At 37.5% G+C, this 23284-nt stretch overlaps 1 protein-coding gene across 2 annotated transcripts in view; it reads right to left on the bottom strand.

The window, feature by feature from the left end:
- The window catches only part of LOC135218115 (histone-lysine N-methyltransferase SMYD3-like), a 58639-nt gene extending 49862 nt beyond the window's left edge, over window positions 1–8777 (bottom strand). The window contains exons 1-2 of one of the 2 annotated variants that reach the window (XM_064254264.1): window positions 8221–8777; window positions 1467–1635 (exon numbers count right to left, since the gene is read on the bottom strand). In XM_064254264.1, the coding sequence (XP_064110334.1) occupies window positions 1467–1635; window positions 8221–8375 (324 nt within the window). In that variant the 5' untranslated portion in view covers window positions 8376–8777. The remainder of the gene's footprint in view (window positions 1–1466; window positions 1636–8220) is intronic. The other variant, XM_064254271.1, reaches the window with a different exon arrangement.
- Between the last annotated feature and the right edge of the window lie 14507 nt (window positions 8778–23284).

Raw genomic sequence — 23284 nt, 5'->3', positions numbered from 1 at the left:
AATGGTTATATTGGCACACTTGACTGTATGGCCAGGAGTACCAGAGCCCCTCTGTATTCCTGGTCTATGTCATTTTGAAAAGTTTGTTGCAACTGAGACAATGACCATGATGGTGACTTTAATAGACCCTACATTGTGATTTATAATGGTGATTGTTATTGCTCGTCGTAAAGATGCAGCTTCAAAGAAGATGATTATATATATAAAAAAGGTATAGTGGCACACAATGTTTTTGAAGACTGGTTATCTGGTGATGTAAAAATAATAGTGATTGTATTACCACACAAATACACCTGCCAAAAATAACGATGATTGTTGTAACAACTCATTGTGATTTGTAATGGTGATGATAGTTGAACTGATGGATGTTATTGCAACGTAATTAATTCATTAGCTGGCTTATCCATGTAAGCACTTTATTTTTTATGAGGAAGCTTATTCATTTTCGCTTGTTTTGAATGTTTCTTGTTAGAACTGCTTCATCTAGTTATAAAGTGAAAATTCTCTGTCATCAGGAGATGAGGTCAGGAGTAATAAACTCTTCATGAGGCTGAATTAACTGCATAACGTTAAGCATCCGGGAATTTTGGCGCAGATAGAGCATGAAAAAGATGAGAAATATATGATTTATAGAATATGCAAACTACATAATATTATCTGCTTCCCCTGCTGCCGGATGGTATCTGAGAAGTCTGAAAATGTCAACAAAGTGGTCATTAAGAAATGCTGTGAAATGTCCGCAGCAAAGCCACATGCAGTTCACTCTGTGCCAGTGGTGCTGTCTAGGAGGAAATTGGTGGTGTGTGGTAAGCGGAGAAAAATCATGCTGTTCCATTGGAGAAAAGATGAGGTTAATCAAGAACGAACTGATAAAATAAAAATCAATAAAATTAAATCAATTGGATCACAATATCAGATTGATCGTTTATTGTCCCTCAAAGAAATAAGAAAGCGTAAATGTTTTGGGTGATAAACCAGATGTAATTGATCGTCTTATGCTGTCTAATTTGACTTTTCATTTATCACATTTATGATAAAATTCCACCAGGATCCCTCTACATTCTAGATGTCACTAACGCCAAGCTCTGATGGACATGTTTCTGACACCTCTGATGGAAGTCACTTTAGCTAACTTTAATGAATGTTATTGGCTGCTAACCCTATTGGCTACACGGAGGCAGCTATGAACATGTAAGCATCAGGCTGACTGACAGACATTTGTAACAAATATACCAAGGAAAAATGAGCTTACCAAGAACCTCTAGAAAAAATGATCCAGAAATAGAAGCGTCAAGGGTCAAAGCAAATAAAGATGTACAAAAATAACTTGCCTGATAGGTAAACAATCAATATTATGAAAGGTGGAAAAGCAATAAAAATAAAGTATATCGAAGCATTTATCTTGGTTAATCATTATGAGAGACTGAGAGGAAGATGGACAGACAGGAAACAAATTTCGGTTGTACCTGCAGTTTGAAAATGATGCGGGCCAGAAGTCTGACGAAGGAAGTGGGCACTTCGTTCTGCATCCTCTTCAGGTTAGCACACTCGTACTTGTGGAAGTCCCACCCGAGCCTCTCGCACCCAGGGCTGCAGTACCACTGGAAGCGACATTTCTTGCAAGGTTTCAGGAGCCTGATTATTTTTTTTATAAAAAAAAAAAAGCAAAAATGGCTGGTTATTTCCTTACTTTCATATGATTAAAGGGAAATCTGGACGATTCTAATTATTCACAACCTTCATAGTATCTCAGATAATATGTTTGACTTATTTTCAGTAAGGAAAACACGCACACATCGACACACGCATGTATTTACATATATTTTGGTAGCATTGAGCTATTCCACCTTAAGGCATTGCTCCGGCAATAAAGCAGATCAATGATAGAGTCCCGCCACATTTGTACTTAAGCTGCTGCAGACACATTTCATGACATTAGCCGCTTCATACACCTACTAAGGTTCATCAGGAAGACGTTGGACCCGTTACACGGTGTGCTGTTGACCTTTATCTTGCGTTTTTTTTTTTTTTTTCTTTTCTTTTTAGGTATATGAAGCAGCTGATGTGGAGGTTTTCTGCACAGATTCACCAATAGAAAACATCAGTGTAGCAGTGACTGTTGTAATATTTTTCGTCGGAGCTAAGCCCTACTTGGGGAAACAGCTTAATGTATGCATGTATGTATGTGCATAGATGCATATATGTTTGTGTATGTATGTACAGTCATTTTTAAACAATACTCATTAAATGCTGATGAACTTTCGGTGTTCATTATGTTGCGACATCTCATCCAGTTTCCTGTACATTTTCCTGTCTTTAAGGGTTATAGTTCTGAAGGGAAACACAAGAATGATTGATGTGTGTGCATCATGTATTAATCCTTATGCCCTCAGTTACTGAAGCCAGTAAACTCATGGCTATCACCAAGGGGATTTTACAAAGAAACTGCGGTTTTTATATGAAGGCTGTACAAGTAAAAATTAAAATAATGAGAATAAAAGTAATGATTAACAAAGTAATGTGATACTAGACAAACATGGGCCATCGGCCAGAGAGCTTTACAAGACTGGCTTATTATTTGTCTCTAGCGAGAGACCTGAAGGCCCTCATTGGAACTTCTTCCTGCTAGTTTTAAGGATGTAGTCTGAGGAAGCTGTACTCTGAGATCACAGTTATCCACAGGCTGTAGTCTGAGATCACAGACAGCTGCAGCTTGACACTCAATGCATCAGCAGTCAGCATCCTGCCTCAGTATCCACATGCTGTAGTCTGAGATCACAGACAGCTGCAGCATGACACTCAGTGTGTCAGCAGTCAGCATCCTGCCACAGTTATCCACAGGCTGTAGTCTGAGATCACAGACAGCTGCAGCATGACACTCAGTGTGTCAGCAGTCAGCATCCTGCCACAGTTATCCACAGGCTGTAGTCTGAGATCACAGACAGCTGCAGCATGACACTCAGTGTGTCAGCAGTCAGCATCCTGCCACAGTTATCCACAGGCTGTATTCTGAGATCACAGACAGCTGCACTTGACACTCAGTGCGCCAGTAATTAGCAGCCTGCCATAGTTATCCACAGGCCGCTGCAGTAGCCTGTGTTGAATACTAAAATATTCTGATACTGCATTCTCCCACCAGCTGGTGGAAACTCGTCCTTTCTTTTTAATTTTTACTTATTCTCATTTCTAATTTTAGCTTGTTCGGTTGTACATTTAATGTTTGGTAAATTGTATTTTATTCGTAAAATTATTCCTGACGATAGCTTGGTGTCATGGTTAAAGCAGCTGTTGGCATAATGATGAATTCGTGTATTTGTGTATTTGAATATAGGATAAATACTGGGAACTGACGAAGTGTTTTAAAATAATAGATGTAACATGTGAGTATATATTATAATATATACGTATATTTACACGTATATATATAAATGTATGTATATATATATATATATCATGTGTGTGTATTTTATATATATATATATATATATATATATATATATATAATATATATATATATATATATATATATATATATATATATGTATACATATATATATATTCACACACTTGTATGCACGCATTGAATAAAAAAAGTCAATTTATTATTTATTAGAATATCTATTGGTATCTAACTGAATTACTGTATTGAATCTGTATTTGAAGTATATACTAAGTGACAGATTCAGTCATCCCCAAACACTCAACTCTTGGCATAATATCCTACTTCACGTTTAATAAAACAACAAAAGTCTGTTTATAATGTAATGGCTGACTGGAAGCGTCAATAAAATGATATTTTGATAATGTCTAGTAAAGCGAAAATATTTCGTGTTCTTATTATGCTGCCGTATTAAAAAAACATATAAGAAGCAAAATTAGCAAATGCTGTATGAAATATCCAGCATCGAAAAACTTTACCAGCAAAAAAAATGAAAAAAAAAAGAAAGAAAATAATAATACAGCTCAAGGGTAGCAAGATCAAGAATTCATTCTCGCAGTAAGCAGGAGGAAATTATGTCTTGCATTTCTCCATCATCAGCCAAAACAGCAAAGAAAAGCTAAATAGGTGTATCAAAAGGACATACAAAATTATAATATAAGAAAAATATACACATAAGTGAGAGAGGAGAGAGAAAACTAGCGTAATGTGGAAAGTAGCTAATGAACATATGCTACCATCATCACTGTAAGACCACGTATGTTTTTAGACATTACATCTACAGACTTGGAGGCAAACAATTAAACAGTTCAGTATCTGACTGTCTTATTAAGTTAAAATGTTTGTACATCAATACAGCTGACAAAAAATAATCCTATAGTTGCTAGTAGGGCAATTCGTTCATATTGTGATACACTTTCCTTCTAAATTGTTAATTCAATAGCATTTATACTTCCTAGATAAGACCCTCCAATAGATGATAATACTAAAAATTCCTAGTGTTAATCATTCCCAGGGGGGAAGTATGTAGAAGACCAACATCTGTTCTCATAGGCATGTGGTTGCTGTTTTCCAGTTCTCGTGTGTCGTGGATATCCGAACTGATGTGAAGGTTGCCAGGTGCTATCAAAGTAACGTTCCACGAGCACAAGTTGTCAGCCATCTTGTAGCATCTTGCTGCCCGAATTTAGCACAGAGTAATCAATACTTGCGGCCAAATTTACCTGCATATTCATGGATGTTTGTACGTTATCACCAACGATCATGTTTGTCTGTAGTTCAGGATGAGTAAAAACATTGGCATTTGGTGCAGCCCATGATGCGCCAAATGATGTTTTTACTCATGATGAACTATACTCTGTTTTTTTTCATCTGTCCATCCGCCTGTGGTGTTTTCGTATGGTACGCTGCGTCCTGGGCTTTAGATAGTCCCGCTATGTGTAAGTTTTAGGTAAATAAAAGGATATCTGGGTGTACATTTGCAACTGAAAAGTGTTTTAAGATATACTGCATGCGAATTACACCGTTAATGTTCGAAATAGGATATTGTTATTAATGTTGATTGTAAGCTGAATGTAACTATCTAAAGCCCGGGACGCAGTGTTACCATACAAAAACACCACAAGCAGATGGACAGATGAAAAAAAAAAAAAAAAAAGAGTATAGTCACACGTGCTCGTTGGTGATAGCGCTTGGACATGCATGTCAGTTTGGCCATAAATATTGGCTACTCGAAGCAAAATCACTTGCTATTACTTGATACCACCAAAAAAAGTTATTTGTCATCATCTGAGAAGTATATTTAAATTGTATTGAATGGTGTCGTTAATAGTTGTCGCTATCAGACTTGATATCATCTGTCACCATATGCAGTCAGATTTCGCCAGTGAACGAGATACCATCCAAGGTCCTTGGTACTATCTATCATAGTGAGCAGACGCTCTAGTAAACGGGAAGAATGTTTAAAATGTCAACAGAAAACTTACATTTTGGCCAACAAAAGGTACTTAAAAAAAAAATTGAATTAGACATGAACCTGTATCGGGAATTTACAATATCTAATCACCTTAAAAGATAGTTTTATAAGTAATTGCCTTAATAGATAGTTTTGTAAGTAATTAACTTAATTGATAGTTTTATAAGTAATTACCCTAATTGATAGTTTTGTAAGCCAACTGCGCTATGCCGTAAGAATTGTGTCAACTTGGCTGTGGGATCAGAATTCAATACGTCATTGTATATGAACCCCTTTCTTTCATGCATGTTTTTGGATATCATCTTGCGTAAAATTGTCTTCTCTTCTCTTGATATGATTCTGTATAATGATACAGGTGATTAACCATCATATCTTCAAATTTGAATGGCGTCTTTCATTATACACGGATGGGCAAAGTCAGGCTCGGTAGTTCTCTTCAAGATGCTTCGAAATCTAGAGATTACCTTCGCCCTAAGCATGCAGCCTCCCTCTCTCGGTGTATAGTGAAAGAAACCAATGGTGATTTTGTCATGCTTCTAAAGGAAAATGATTTTACGCAGGATATACCAAGCTTGTCAAACCTCGTAGTCCCCAAGAAATCAGATCCGCTTACATTCTGAAAATGTGGAATAGTCGGTTAAAAGCAGTTGGTGAGCCATGTCATTACTTCCTCGCGAGATCTTAAAGCTTACTTATAAAATCTCTCTTACAGTAAATATATTGTCTAGTCATGAGGTGCCTCCAAAGGACACTGGTGTTCCCTTATGTAATAATAATAAAAAAAAATAAAAAGATTAATATAGCGAATGGTATTGGACGTTGATATAACCATGTTGTAAAACAGCTTTTTTTCCGATCATCAAGATATGAAATTATTTTTGCTGTTATTCGGTTGCCCCTTTTGAAGTTTGTCTTTTCTTGCTTTTATCCATTTGTGATCTCATTGGTCTCCCAAATGAACCATATGATGAATAATTTCCTGGGATTGTGTCGGTAATATCGTTCGTGGAGGTATTTAAGATAAATGATTAGTTTGATAAAAGCCGTTAATTAACAACATGAAATTTTAGGCACAAGAAACAGTACTTTAATAAATGCCCTCAACATAAGATGTAAGGTTTTAGGCATTATACGTAAATAACAGCTTAATGAGGTCACTTAATATGAAGTATAAAAGTTTAGGCATAGGAAATAATATTTTAATATAAACAATATTTAGGCATTAGAAATTAGGGAATGTTTTACTCGGCATATTTCCTCAGTGCAATAATTAACTGTAATCTTCCGATTTAAATGAGGTTTCATGTAAAATACCAATACTATATGTTAATATTAAACATGTCACACCTGCAATGAACTTTAAGCTGACAGCAGACGATTTCACTATATTTTAGTCCTAATCGCTTTCTGCCCTTTATGAGAATCAAGAATCAAGAATTAAGAGGGCTGCAGATTAGTATGTTGATCATCCACCCTCCAATCATCAAACATACCAAATTGCAGCACTCTAGCCTTACTAATTTTTATTTTTATTTTTATTCAAGGTTCAGGTTAGCCATGATCATACGTATAGGTGCCAACAACACAGACCATCACCGTGAGGTGACTGAAAGTTTCATGGCCCGTGGCTATGAGTTTCACTCGCTGTATACAACACTCGATCACTCTTGACTTTTATTTAACGCAAACGTCAGTCAGGTGATGTCAGTGAACTCACAAACAAAAAGCTTCATAAATGTATTGTCAACTCGGGTCGTCGACCTGTCTTTTTGTAAACATGAGCATTGAAAGGCATTGGAGATGAGGCTATGGAGTTTCACAGTCTATTCATCTAACACTAACGAATACAATAAACGTTCCATTATAAGGTTGAGAAATGTTATAGGTGATGTTAATTGAAAAAAAAAAAATTATAAGTTTACTTTTTCCTTATTGAGAAAATCTGCAGCGATTAACATTAATGAAGCGTTTTATGTTAAGTAATCTTTGTACACTGCATATAAATATATGTTTCCTGACCGCATACATCGCATATTGATACATAGATCGTTTTCTATGACATACTTGCAACAAATCATGCTACTGTCGTTTACAGCCAGATATATATATATATTATATATATATATATATATATATATATATATATATATTATATATATATATATATATATATATAATATAAGGAACCCATAAAAAACACCAAAATATAGAGAGAAAAGTACTATATTTCAGAGACTGCTGCCTCTCTCTTCAGGTATATGAATGAGAAAAGTTTACAGAAAAGGTGGTATTTATACCAAGAGATCCATCCACAGGTAAGCCAATTTAGGTCACCTCCGCTGATAATCTTCCTTTAATCTTCTTAAGCGTTGGTTGAATGAAAACTTTGTCGATCACATCTGAAATCCACGCTCCTTTTGAGATGGGAGCGTGGATTTCAGATGTGATCGACAAAGATTTCATTCAACCAACACTTAAGAAGATTAAAGGAAGATTATCAGAAGGGGTGACCTAAATTGGCTTACCTGTGGATGGATCTCTTGGTTTAAATACCACCTTTTCTGTAAACTTTTCTCATTCATATACCTGAAGAGAGAGACAGCAGTCTCTGAAATATAGTACTTTTCTCTCTATATTTTGGGGTTTTTATGGGCTCCTTTTATTAGATGGAATTCTGTTGTAACAGAAAATATATATATATATATATATATATATATATATATATATATATATATATATATATATATATTGAAGTTCGCTATTGAATGGAAACACCTTAACAGCTAGAAAAGTTGACATTCCTTACGTGGTTCGGGAGAGACAGTAGCCACAATATTCCGAAATGTGATTCGAGTTGATGACGAAGGCGAAGGGCTCCGAGTTCATGATGAGGTCGCCCTTGGAAATGGGCCTCTTGTTCAGGAGAGTCTTCGCCTGAAACCTGATGTAGTAGTCCCTCATCTTCGGTAGTTTACTCCGCCAGGCGTTGGAGAATTTGACACCACAACAGAGAGAGAGAGAGAGAGAGCCCCTCGCGCCCCACTCCGGAGCTGCTGTAGCACACACTGCCGGTGAAGAAGAAGAAGAAGAAGCGTAGACCACACTCAGAATATTTCCCCAACGTCACGACGGCCTGTATAATACGCCTTCTGCTGAGTATCTCTTTCTCTCTCACGAAGATCTGCCAGATGACGCCGCCGAGTCTCTATTTTCTTCTCGGGACGTCTCCGTCTCCTCTCTCACTACCTCCCCTGCCTGCCGCCTGGCGCTACACGTAGCGGTGCTGGTGCTGCTGTTCTGGTGCTGTGCCAAGGAGAGGCTCGTGGCTGCTGCTGCAGCAGTACCTAGCCTGCGAGAGGCAACTGGTCGCCAGCTTCGTTTTCTTTCCCAAATCGCCTTAGTGCTCAGTTTCTTTTTTTCTTTCTTTTTCTGTTTTTTTCTTGGCGTACCTTTGCTTTCTCACGTTGATTGTAGTACACGGTATTTGCGCAGAGTCATTCTGGTTATATAATACATCCTTGCATTATTCGGGCTTATAATTAACCGTAAAATTGTCTTAGTAGATCTATTTCATGATGAGTGTTTTTTTTCTATTCTGGAATACATATTATTGTTTGATAATGTTTGGAGAATATTGATCAAAATTTGCGTACTCCGTGTACAGGACTCCAGTTTCCCTACAGTGCGACTGAGATTTCAAAGAATTGTCGAGGTAATCTAACCTAAATTATTTAGATTTTCATGAATTAATATACATAGAAAAATAGATATGTTCATTTCTTATTTTTAATGATAATGATGTTAAAAAGGAACATACTCTGAGCCCTTGATTTATTTCGTTTGAAACTTTCTTGTGATTTCTATTGTCTCTTGTACGTCAATTATCATTCTACTGTACTAACTTGTATCCTAATAGGCCTTTTTCTTTATTTCCATTTCGAAGGCGTAGTGTTTATTCTAAAACACCTATTAGAACATTTTTTTGTATACTCTTTATTCTCATTCACTACAAACCTACCAGCTAAACTGTTATTTTCACCATCATCATCTCGCGTGCGTGCCCCTCTCCTGGTGCAATTAGTCAATACTGTTATTTTCACCATCATTCACCATCATCTCATTTAGAATGGTAGTGCCGTTAGTGCCCTCACGTGGTGCATTTTAGTCAATTCTAAAGGATGTGTGCAGTGTCCTTTTAGCCCTTAGCTGCACCTGCTTTTTAGCCATTTACTTTACTTCCATTCTCGTTTCTTTTCAGTCTTGTTGTTTGTTTATATGGTGTTTTTACGTTGCATGGAACCAGTGGTTATTCAGCAACGGGACCACCGTCACCAGAAATACACATCTCTCACCCCTCAATGGAATGACCGAGAATCGAACTCGCGACCACCAAGGTGGCAGGCCAAGACCATACCGATCACGCCACTGAGGCGCTTCAGTTTTGTTGTCCAACTCCTCTTAAGTAGCTGTAAGGTTTTCTCCAGTTCCACCTTGAGATCCTTGTATTCATCCTCTGTGGATCTATTTAGCTTACCGTTCAACCAGTCCAATTAACCCATTCCGCTGTCTTAAGAGCAGAATGGTCGATAGTTTCCCATATTGTAATCTGATGTAACATCTGTACTTGGTTGTTGAAAAATAATTGAAGCAGGCGAAGTGATAGCAATGTAACCAGTGAAGTAGCTGTATAGTGTATGGACGTAGATATTCCCATCAGTGGAAGCATGCTACTTAGAGTGTTTCTATTCTGATATCATAGGATCTGATAACATGGTACTGACTTTTTAATTGCCTGATGCCGTAACACTTACCCAGGACTCAACTAAGAGTCATTGAAACCTATGGTTAAGTCAGCCAATGCTTTCATAGCGTTCTGCAATCTGGTCTTTATTCTTCATCATTAGTTTTACAGGAATTACATCTATTGGGTTGTTGCCTTTGTACCACGGATTGTTCCTCACTCTGCTGCACTGGTATGCCGGCAGATTTTGTATTGTTAGTACAAAATATTCTTCTAGCAGTAATTTTTTGTGGCCTTGAATTTATACAGGGTGAAAGATTGCAAGAAAAGGACTCCATCAATTTTTCACCACATAGTTTTGCCAGTGCCCATCTGTACCAGACAATCCCTGAGTCTCCTCAATATGTCACAGGGAGACAACTCAGCAAGGGCGCCCTGGAATAGACTAGAGTCCTATCCCACCGCTGCCAGCCAGTATCTGTACCGCCCTGCACAATACTGAAGGGATATTCATGGTGAACCTTCTAAAGAAGGTGGAGGTACTTGAGGCCTCCAAAACCTCACAGCACACCCCTCACCATCTGTTAGACCAAGAACAACGTCACCACCACCATGAATTAGCAAAGTCTGTACAAGCCATAGAAAAATTGGTGCCCTAGCCAGCTGAACTGGCCAGTAAGCGCAACCTCGCCTACAGCTAGAATAAAAACGACCTTAAGGGGGCGAGGGTGCTCTGTATGGCTGCTGACCTTAGCAGCTAAACTGGGGTTTGGCAGCAGATTATGAGCTGTACAGCCTCAGCCACAGCACTGACTTATTCATCGATCGGAGAAATGCAGTGGATTCAGAGCTTGCTATAAATTTGTATGAGTACATGAATTAACAAGATTGGGGTAGTAGAGAATGTGACCACTGGCACAAATAGTATGGAATTGAAATATAACGTATAGTAACAGTATAGAATTTATCACAAGCTACAGTGGGGTCAAGAACTAATACACAAAGAACAGCTGATAATGTCAGGTGCAGTTGATGATCTGGTAACAATGAAATTACTTCCACACCACAAGGGCAGTTTGGAACTTCAAGAGCTATCTGATCCGCTGCAGCAGGAGGAGAGTTTTTTGTAATGTTGAGAAGCATAGAATATTGTCATGTGTCATTGAATCTGAGAGTTCCGTATACCATTACCAAAATCAATGAACTGTTGAATTAAAAGTTGATGCAGGCAGTGGAAAGAGTGGTATTGACGTTTACGACTTTACAACTGACTTGATTGAGTTACTATGGACACCTAAGGTGATTAGGTGAAAGAAGTAGTCACGTCAGGGCTTGTAAGCTACCCGGCCTCTGGTGAAAATCCACTTTTTAAATTATGGAGATATATATGTATGTATGTGTGTGTATATATATGTCTATATATATTAATATATATAAGTTCTAAAGCACCTCAGTGGCGTGATTGGAATGGTCTTGGCCTGCCACCTCGGTGACCGCGAGTTCGATTCTCGGGCATTCCATTGAGGTGTGAGAGATGTGTATTTCTGGTGATAAAAGTTAACTCTCGACGTGGTTCGGAAGTCACGTAAAGCCGTTGGTCCTGTTGCTGAATAACCACTGGTTCCATACAACGTAAAAACAACATACAAACAAACTATACATAAGTTCTTGGTAAATTACTGGATTGCAATTTACCATAGATAATTTTTGTTACATTTTTCCGTTTTAAATTCTCATGCATATCGCGAAGTAGTTCCGGCTTTACCACGGAAGGCAGCGATGCATTCCATAAACAAATAACAACTTCCGTACTGGAAAGCATGCTTTTGCATTGGTATGCAGGCCACTACATCTTTTCCTGAACCTTTTCGCCCACAGACATCGCCGCTTCCGCCATAAAGGTGGGAGTTATTCCTCGGTGGTTATGTTTGAGAATTCCCTCCTTTAAGTAAGCATTGCACTCCTTAGTCAGCCATTCCAACACAGCTGCAACACCCTGAAAAGGCCACGGCTCTTATTTAGCCACCATTTACGTTCAGCATTTATATTTTTTTGTCCTCGATGCTGTCTGTTCTATGCTCTTGATTCTTATTTTGATTTTTCTTTCATTTTTTACAATAGGTTTATTAATTGGCATAAAACTTGATCTACAGTACATTAGTAACCCCTTTGTTTAGTTGAGTTTATTGCAAAATTATGCAGAATTTTAATTCTGGATTTTTACTAAAAATGTTAGGAATGTAAATTTTAACCTTTCGTAGGGTTCAGAGGTCAAATAGGAATCTAGCCAAAACTTTCGATCTATATGTGTTAGAGACTATACGAGGCATGCATCATAGGTATAATGTGAGTTCAGGGTCAAGGTTAAGGTCATATTGAGGGGCAAAAGGACATATGGGAATTTAACCTTACTGAGAGGCCAGAGGTCAAAGAGGAATTTAACCTTACTGAGAGGCCAGAGGTCAAATAGGAATTTAACCTTACTGAGAGGCCAAAGGGTTTCCATAAGAATTAACCTTACTGAGAGGCCAGAGGTCAAAGAGGAATTTAACCTTACTGAGAGGCCAAAGGTCAAATAGGAATTTAACCTTACTGAGAGGCCAAAGGTCAAATAGGAATTTAACCTTACTGAGAGGCCAAAGGTCAAATAGGAATTTAACCTTACTGAGAGGCCAAAGGTCAAATAGGAATTTAACCTTACTGAGAGGCCAAATGTCAAATAGGAATTTAACCTTACTGACAGGCCAAAGGTCAAATAGGAATTTAACCTTACTGACAGGCCAAAGGTCAAATAGGAATTTGGAACTACTACTGAGCCAGGTCAAATAGGAATTTAAACCTTACTGAAGGCCAAAGGTCAAAAGGAACTTAACCTTACTGAGAGTTACCTGGGGGAGAGGCGGTCAAATAGGAATTTTAACATGAGAGGCCAAAGGTCAATTTAGGAATAACCTTACTGAGAGCAAAGGTCAAACTAGGCAATACTTACCTGAGAGGGCCAAAGGTCAAATAGGAATTTAACCTTAATGAGAAAGGCCAAAGTCAATAGGAACTTGGAGGCCACTGAGAGGCCAAAGGTCAAATAGGAATTTAACCTTACTGAGAGGCCAAAGGTCAAATAGGAATTTAACCTTACTGAGAGGCCAAAGGTCAAATAGGAATTTAACCTTACTGAGAGGCCAAAGGTCAAATAGGAATTTAACCTTACTGAGAGGCCAAAGGTCAAATAGGAATTTATAACCTTACTGACGAGGGGGCCAAAGGGTTCAAAATAGGAATTTAAAACCTTACTGAGAGGCACGGGACCAAAAAAGGTCAAAATAGGAATTTTAATTTCCTTACTGGGAGGAGGCCCAAAGGCCAGGTCAAAATGAGGAATTTAAAAGGCCCTTACTGAGGAGGGGGGGGCCAAAGGTCAATAGGGTTAATTTTAACCTTAAAGGCTGGAGAGGGGGGGGCCAGAAGCCAAAGGAGGAATTAACCTTACTGAGAGGCCAAAGGTCAAATAGGAATTTAACCTTCCTGAGACCGCAAAAAAGGTTTCAAAAAAATAGGAAAATTTCAACCTTACTGAGAGGCCAAAGGGTCAAATAGGAATTTTAATCCCCCTTACTGAGGGCCCAAAAAAGGTCAATAGGGGAATTTTTAATTCTTTAACTGAGAGGCCAAAATGGTCAAATAGGAAGTAACCCTTACTGAGAGGCCAAATGTCAAATAGGAATTTAAAACCTTTCCTGAGAGGGCCAAAGGTCAAATAGGTTAAATTTTAATCTTCCTGAGTAGCCCAAGGTCAAATAGGAATTTAATCTTACTGAGAGGCCAAAAAAGTTCATAACCTTATCGGAATTTAACCTTACCGCCGAGGCCAAATGGTTTCCAAAAATGAAATGGGAATTTAAAACCTTACGGAGATGCCAAAAAAAAAGGTTCATATTGGAATTTAACCTTACTGAGAGGCCAAATGTCAAATAGGAAATTAACCTTACTGAGATGCCAAAAGTCATATAGGAATTTGACCTTACTGAGAGGCCAAAAAAAATGTTTCAAAATAGGATTTAACCTTCTTGAGAGGCCAAAAAGGTCAAAATGGATTCCAAAGGTCATATAGGGGGGAATTTTGGGAACCTTTAACCTAGAGGCCCAAAGGGTCAAATAGGGGGGGAAAATTTAAACCTTCCTGAGAAGAAAAGCCAAAAAGGTCCAAAGAGGAATGTCTAACCTTACTTTGAGAGGGACCATAAAAAGTCTATATGGAAAAAAAATTTTTTTTAAACCCTTACTTGAGAGGCCAAAAAAAGTCATATAGGAATTTAACCTTACCGCGAGGCCAAAGGTCAAATAGGAATTTAACCTTATTGAGAGGGACCATAAGTCATATAGGAATTTAACCTTACTGAGAGGCCAAAAGTCATATAGGAATTTAACCTTACCGCGAGGCCAAATGTCAAATAGGAATTTAACCTTACTGAGAGGCGAAAAGTCATATTGGAATTTAACCTTACTGAGAGGGGGCAAAATTGTCACAAAATAGGGAATTTTAACCTTACTTGAGGCCAAAAAAGTCATATTGGAACTTTAACCTTACTGGAGATGCAAAATGTCAAAAATAGGGGAATTAAACCTTACTGAGGGAAGGCCAAAAAGGTCAAATAGGAATTTAACCTTACTGAGAGGCAAAAAGGTCAAATAGGAAATTTAATCTTACTGAGGGTGAAGGCCAAGTCAAATATAGGAATTTAACCTTTTACTGAAGAGGCCAAAGGTCACGAAGGAATTTAACCTTATTGAGAGGGACCATAAGTCATATAGGAAATTAACCTTACTGAGAGGCCAAAAGTCATATAGGAAATTAACCTTACCGCGAGGCCAAATGTCAAATAGGAATTTAACCTTATTGAGAGGGACCATAAGTCATATAGGAATTTAACCTTACTGAGAGGACCGACACAAAAGTCATCTAGGAATTTAAACCTTACCACCACCGCGATGCCAAAATGTCAAATAGGAATTTAACCTTCTGAGAGCGAAAAGTCATACATTGGAATTTACCCTTACTGAGAGGCCATTGTCAAATGAGGAATTTAACCTTGTGTGACTGAGAGGCACAAGTCATATTGGAATTTAAACCTTACTGAGATGCCAAGTAAAAGGAATTTACCTTTACTGAAGGCCAAAAGTCAAATAGGAATTTAACCTTACTGAGAGGCCAAAGGTCAAATAGGAATTTAATCTTACTGAGAGGCCAAAAGTCAAATAGGAATTTAACCTTACTGAGAGGCCAAAGGTCAAATAGGAATTTAACCTTACTGAGAGGCCAAAGGTCAATTAGGAATTTGCCTTACTGAGAGCCAAAGGTCCAAATAGGAATTTAATCCTTACTGAGGAGGCCAAAAGTCAAATAGTAATTTAACCTTACTGCGAGGCCAAAGGTCAATAGGAATTTAAAAACCTTACTGAGAGGCAAATGTCAAATAGGAATTTATAACCTTACTGAGAGGCCAAAAGTCAAATAGGAAATTTTAACCTTACTGAGAGGCAGGTCCATAGGAATTTAACCTTACTGAGAGGCCAAGGTCAAGGTTTAACCTTATGAGAGGCCCAAAGTTCAAATATTTGGAATTTAAAACCTTACTGATTCCCATGTCAAATAGGAATTTAACCTTACTGAGAGGCCAAAAGTCATATTGGAATTTAACCTTACTGAGAGGCCAAATGTCAAATAGGAATTTAACCTTACTGAGAGGCCAAAAGTCATATAGGAATTTAACCTTACTGAGAGGCCAAAGGTCAAATAGGAAATTTGAATAAACCTTACCTGAGAGGCCAAAGGTCAAATAGGAATTTAACCTTACTGAGAGGCCAAAGGTCAAATAGGAATTTAACCTTACTGAGAGGCCAAAGGTCAAATAGGAATTTAACCTTACTGAGAGGCCAAAGGTCAAATAGAATTTAATTAATTTACCCTTTACCTTCTGAGAGGCCAAAATGTCAAATGGTAATAGGAATTTAACCTTACTGAGAGGCGAAAAGTCATATTGGAATTTAACCTTCCTGAGAAGCCAAAGGTCAAAGAGGAATTTAACCTTATTGAGAGGCCAGAGACTTACTAGTCATATAGAAAATTAACCTTACTGAGAGGGCCTTACTTGGAGAGGCCAAAAGTCTAAATAGGAATTTAACCTTACTGAGAGGCCAAAGTAGGTTTAACCTTACCTAGAGGCATATAGGAAATTAACCTTACCGACGAGGCCAAATGGTCAAACCAGGAATTTAATAACCTTATGATGAGGCCAGGGACCATAGTCATATAGGAATTTAACCTTACTGAGTACGGCCAAAAAGGCCAAAATCATATGGAATTTTAACCTTAATTTAAACCTTACCTGCGAGGCCAAATAAAGGTCAAATCAGGAATTTAATCCTTACTGAGAGGCCAAAAGTCAGGTCATATTGGAATTTAACCTTACTGAGAGGCCATTGTCAATAGGAAATTAACCTTACTAGATGAGGCCAAAGGTCAATATTGGAATTTAACCTTACTGAGAGGCCAAATGTCAAATAGGAATTTAACCTTACTGAGAGGCCAAAGATCAAATAGGAATTTAACCTTACTGAGAGGCCAAAGGTCAAATAGGAAACCTTTAAAGGTCCAATAGGAATACCTTATGAGAGGCCAAAGGTCCAATAGGAATTTAATCTTACTGGAGCCAAGGTTCCAAAAATAGTAGGACATCATATTGGAATTTAACCAACCTTACTGAGAGGCCAAAGGTCAAATAGGAATTTAACCTTACTGAGAGGCCAAAGGTCAAATAGGAATTTAACCTTACTGAGAGGCCAAAGGTCAAATAGGAATTTACCTTACTGAGCCAGGCCAAGGTCAAACTAGGAAAGGTTTAGGAATCTTACTGAGTTACAAGGAGGCCAAAAAAAAAAAGTCAAATATGGAATTTACCTTATGAGAGGCCAATTTAAGGTCCAATAAGGAAATTTACCTTCTGAGAGGCCAAAAGTCCAAAAGGAACCTAAAGGACAAACAAATAGGAATTTAACCTTACTGAGGCCGAGTCCAAATTGGAATAAACTTAAACCTAGCAATAATTTAACCTTACTGAGATGCAAAAGGTCCAAATAAATTGGAATCATAGGAATTTAAATTTAACCTTACTGAGAGGCCAAAAGGTCATCCAGGTATGAATTTAACCTTACTGAGAGCCAAGTCCAATATAAAGGAATTTAACCTTACCGGGTAGGCAAAGGTCAAAATAATTTAATTCCTTACTGAGAGGCCAAAGGTCAAATAGGAATTTTAACCTTAGGAATTTAATCTAATTACTGAGAGGTCCAAAGTCAAATTATAGGAAATTTTAACCTTACTTTGAAGGCCAAAGGTTACTAAGGATAAGCCTTACCTGAGGAAAAGGCCAAAGGTCAAATAGGAATTTAATCTTACTGAGAGGCCAAAAGTCATATAGGAATTTAACCTTACTGAGAGGCCAAAGGTCAAATAGGAATTTAAACCTTACTAGGAAAAGCCAAGGTCCATAAAGGAAATTTAATTTCTTTCTGAGAGGCCAGTCTTAGAATTTAAACCTTCTGGATAAGGGCCAAGGGTCAATAGGAATAACCTTATGAGAGGCCAAAAGTCAAAATAGGAATTTAATCTTAAAACTGAGAGGCCAAAAGTCAAAATAGGATTTAACCTTACTGAGAGGCCAAAAGTCAAATTAGGAATTTAAACCTTATGAGAGGAAAACCAAATAAGGGTCCAAATAAAATAGGAATTTAACCTTACTGAGGAAAGGCCAAAAGTCAAATAAATAGGAATTTAACCTTACGCCGGAGGCCAAATGGTCAAATAGGGAATTAATTTACTGAAGAGGCCGAAAAGTTCCATAAAAGTTGGAATTTAAACTTTAAACTGAGAAAAAAGGCCAAATTGGTGTCAATTTATGAATTTAAAACTTACTTGAGGAAATGCCAAAAGGTCCAAATATTGGAATTTTAACCCTTACTGAGGAAAGGCAAATGGTCAAAAATATGGAATTTAACCTTACTGAGAGCCAAAGTCCAAATTAGGAATTTAAACCTTTAACTGGAGAGCCAAAGGTCAAATAGGAATTTAACCGGCTTAACCTTAGGGGCCAAAGGTTCAAATAGGAATTTAAACTTATACCTGGAGGAAGGCAAGCCTCAAATAGGAATGTAAGCTTCCTGAGAGGCCAAAGGTCAAATAGGAATTAAGCTTTCTGACGAGGCCAAACCAGGTCACATAGGAATTTAACCTACTGAAAGGGGAGGGGCCAAAAAGGGGGGTTCTAGGAATTTAAACCTTTACTGGCCGGCCCCAAAAGGTTTCCATTATTGAGGAATTTTTAAAAAACCCCCTTTTTTTACTGAGGAGGCCAAAGGGTCAAATAGGGGGAAATTTTAAAAACCCTTACTGGAGGAGGCCAAAGGGTTTCCAAATAAGGAAATTCTAATTTAACCCTTTTTTTACTTGGAGAGGGGGCCCAAAGGGTCAAAAAATAGGAATTTAAAACCTTTTCCCTGAGGAGGGGCCCCAAAGGTTCAAATAGGGAAATTTAACCACTTTGAGGAGGGGGGGCCAAAAAGGGGGTCAAAAAAAGGGAATTTTAAAAAAACCTTTACTGAGAGGCCAGCCAAAAGTCAAATTAGGGAATTTAAGGTTTCTTACTGAGAGGCCAAAAGGTTTCAAATAGGGAAATTTAGCTTACTGAGAGGGGGCCAAGGTTCAAAAAAGTGAATGAATTTAACCTTACTGAGAGGCAAAAAGGGTTTCAAAATAGGCGGGGAACAATTTAACCTACTGAGAGGCCTTAAATGTCAAATAGGAATTTAACCTTACTGAGGGGAGGCCAAAAGGTCTTAAACTGAGAGGCCAAAGGTCAATGAAGGAATTTAACCTTAAACTGGAAAAGGAAAGCCATGGTCAAATAGAATTTAACTTTACTTTGAGGAGGCCCAAAGGTCAAATAGGAAAAATAGGCTTTAACCTTGAAGGAAAGCCAAAGGTTTTCAAAATAAAGGTAATTTAACCTTCCTGAGAGGCCAAATGTCAAATATGAATTTAACCTTACCGAAATGCAAAAGTTCAAATGGGAATTTAATTTTACTGAGAGGCCAAAGGTTAAATAAGAATTTAAACTTACTGAGACCCAATGGTCGAATAGGAATTTAACCTTAGCCATAATTTTTGAGCTTTTACTAGGAAAGATTTCATAATTTCACATTTGCAGTCCATTAATGTTGCCTGTGTGTATAGTGAGGTCAATGTCAGGGTTTGTGTAAGGAAGGTTATGCCCTCCATGATGTCCCCAACAGTTATGGAATCAATGCAGAGGCGCCAGCTTTAGCCGGAGGAACTTCAAACAATTCATTGTCTCCATTCCGGTTTGGGAACACTGGGCGCCCAAGCTATAGTAGATTCACATCAACCGTGCATTGATGTCTAGGCCAGTCCCTTACGACGCTCCCGATTGGTTGTTGATAAGCCAATCACAGGGCTGGAAACTCAGTCTTACTCGAGAGTTCACATAGTCAGGATGTATGTTCCACCTCTCCTGAGGTATACTTTTGAAAGACGTATTGGCTTATCAGCAGCCAGTCAGGAGCGTCGCAAGGGACTGGCCTAGACATCAAATGCACGGATGATGTGAATCTACTTAAGCAGTTTCATAGATCCAACTTTGAGATTCACCAGCGAAGACATCGTTTTTCCAGTAATATATAGGTCAGTGGATGATGATACAGGTCAGTGGATGACCAGATGCACTTCATTCAAATCACCTTTTGGATTGATCAGCCATGTTGGAGGTTTGCAGTCTCCGAAGTGTTTGTTAATTGACGTACTAGACTTGTTTTTAAACGCTGTATTTAAACTTTGTTAGGATTTGCTGTCGCTTTTACCGGACCGATACAGTTTGCGGCAGAGTTCTCATGTTTTTGGTGTTTTATACGGTGGGTTCTTACCAATATTATTACTGTTATTACCAGTATTATGATTACTAGCTTTTATGCTACCTCAGCTATTTTGTGGATAAGTGCCGATTATTCATTTTTTTTTCTTTTTTATCATGTCTCATGTATCTAGATTGTGTATGTTACTGTCTGTATTTTGTATATTCAATGTATATGGCCCTGAGCTGAAATAAAGCATATTATTATTATTATTATTATTATTATTATTATTATTATTATTATTATTATTATTATTATTATTATTATTATTATTAATCATGTTCTCAGATCCTCTCTTTTGTCCAGGTTAGGGACGCACAATGTATAGTAGATCCCCAGTGCCGATTTAATAGGCTTTATTCTACTCCAGAATGTATCTTATCAACACGCCATATTCTTTGGAAACAACTGCCTCAAGTTAGACCTTGTTCTTGTGAGGGAGAATGTTGCCGGTTTCAGGGAAGAAAGAAGCCAAGAGAATTCTAGAAAAAATAACCCAGGCAGAGACAGTGTACTAACCAATTCTGAATTGAGATCTACTCTTTTATCAGAGCCGTTGGAAAGTGCAAAGCTTGGTATTTTGGAGGAGGAACTCTCTCTCTCTCTCTCTCTCTCTCTCTCGTTATTCAGGTAAAACGTAGTTCCACCTGGCACGGTACCGTTTCTTTCCAAGCACTGTTCCTTTAGAATGGCAAAACTTAACGTGCAAACCAAACGCACAGTGTGTAATTGTGCTGGATTAAATAATTGGGTCCTTCGAATTAGGGAATTAACCTCCTGTACGCCTTACATAGTTTGACCTTGGTGATTATAGTGGCAGAATATCCTTAGTGATTGGCGAGGTTGCTTGCTTGATACTCTGCTTTTATTTCTTTTTGTATCACTGGATTTACAGTAGCTCACTAAAGTTGGCCTGATTTCATATTTGGATATATATATATATATATATATATAATATATATATGTATGTATATATATAATATGTATATATATGTATATATATATACATATACATATATATATATATAATATATATATATGTATATATATGTATATATATATATATATATATATTATATTAGTATATGTGTGTTATATATATATATACATATATATATATATATATATATATATATATATATATATATATATATATATATATATATCAATCGAGCTACAAATGTCCTTTAATATCTAATTCGCTCTACCTCGGAACTGATATATTTTCATATATGTACCGAAGGGAAATTTTTAGTTGATAATAATTTCGTCCCCTCATGCAAAACCTGCATCTTTCCACATTACAGTATCGCATCAAAGCACTCCGATCACCTACCTGTGGTAAAATTTTGATTTTTTGATAATTTCATTCACTTCCGTAGTTCATCCGCATTTCTCGCTATTCCATATCCCCTTATGTTTCGTTTGATGCACAAACAATTCATCTCAACAGCTTAAACCTGATTTTTAATTTTCTGTCAAAGAAAACTGTCCATTCGCATTTTTTCTCTCCACCCTCAGACCTTAAAAACTACTGAGCCTAGAGGGCTGCAAATGGGTATTTAGATCACCCACCCTCCAATCATCAAAAATGCCAAATTGCAGCCCTCTAGCCTCAGTAGTTTTTATTTTCATTTAAGGTTAAAGTTAGCTATGAGCGTGCGTCTGGCACCGCTTTAGGTGCCAACAACACAGGCCACTACCGAAAGTTTCGTGGGCCGTGGCTGAGAGTTTCATACAGCATTATACGCTGTGCAGAAAACTTGATTTCGCCGAAGGAACTTCGACGCAGTTTTACTTGTTATTTCTCGTAGGGGATAGTGCCGTCAGTGGACCTCATGCGGTGCACTGTAGGCATTACTTAAGGTTCTTTGCAGCGTGCCTTCGGCCCCATAGCTGCAACCACTTTCGTTCCTTTTACTGTACCTCCTTTCATATTCTCTGTATTCATCTTACTTTCCACCTTCTGCTAACACTTGATTCATAGCGCAGCTGCTTTGAGGTTTTCCTCCTGTTAACCTTTCAAACCTTTTACTGTTAATTTCCATATCAGGCCTAAATTTCACATTCAACTCAGCTCAACTTGTTATTTATTTGTATTAATAACTGAAATTCGCTTCCTTAAAGGAGAGTATTGTTCAACCAACAATACTTTTCTAACGTTGTAACCTTGCAGCATTGACAACCTAAGACTTCTCAGCCATTAGCGAACACCCTCCAGAAAAGAGGTCTCCTTTACCACTTTGGGAGCTTCTTCGGCAACAAAAGTGTCCGCTATCCTTCATAAAGCCAACGCCCTGCGGCCTTGAGGTAAACAATCATTGGTGGAATAGTAAACGTGTATTTAATTCAAAGATATCACTCCATTTCATTTCCGTGTTGGATAAGTATCTACCTTCCCAACAATATGGTGACGAGTTTATCCAATTCTATAGCCGGAAAATGGAAGGAAATAGGAAATATATAGGTTAACTGAAGTCAAGTAGAAATGAGGAAAAATGATAATAAGGTCTAGGCTGCGTTTGCAACTACGGGAAGTGTTGAAAATTATTCTCAAGACCTCAGATAACGCGGCCGAGGATTACCTAAGAGTCAATGAAGTTTTAAGACTTTTTTTTTTTTTTTTTTTGGGGGGGGGGGCGCAGAAACAGATTGCTTTGTCATGTTTCGTACTTTGATAATTATATTAAAACTGCAATCATATCTATAAATTATTGTACTTTTATTTATATTATTCACAGTTGTGATTATATAATGATTAAAATCATAAAAATAAATATTGGTCATTATAATTGCATAGGTTTTGTTTTTTGTCATGGTATTTGTTAGAATTTAAGTAAAATCATATCTATAAATCATATTTGTTTAAATAATTACAGTTGTAATGATGCGATTGATTAAATCTATTATCGCAACTAACTCAATATAATTGTTGCCGTTATTAAATCGGTGCTATACCAGAACATAGAATAAATTTTGTCATTTATCATTTAAAGTAATACTTCAAGAGAAATAGGTTTACTTCTATCTCCATGATAGCTCTTATAAAGATCGGATATGCCATAATTCTTACGAGAGAGAGAGAGAGAGAGAGAGAGAGAGAGAGAGAGAGAGAGAGAGAGAGAGGTTTCCTTTATTGACTGATTAT

This window comes from Macrobrachium nipponense, chromosome 19, assembly GCF_015104395.2.
Source record: "Macrobrachium nipponense isolate FS-2020 chromosome 19, ASM1510439v2, whole genome shotgun sequence".
In the NCBI taxonomy this organism is placed as follows: Eukaryota; Metazoa; Arthropoda; class Malacostraca; order Decapoda; family Palaemonidae; genus Macrobrachium; species Macrobrachium nipponense.
This window is presented reverse-complemented; position numbering and strand designations above follow the sequence as displayed.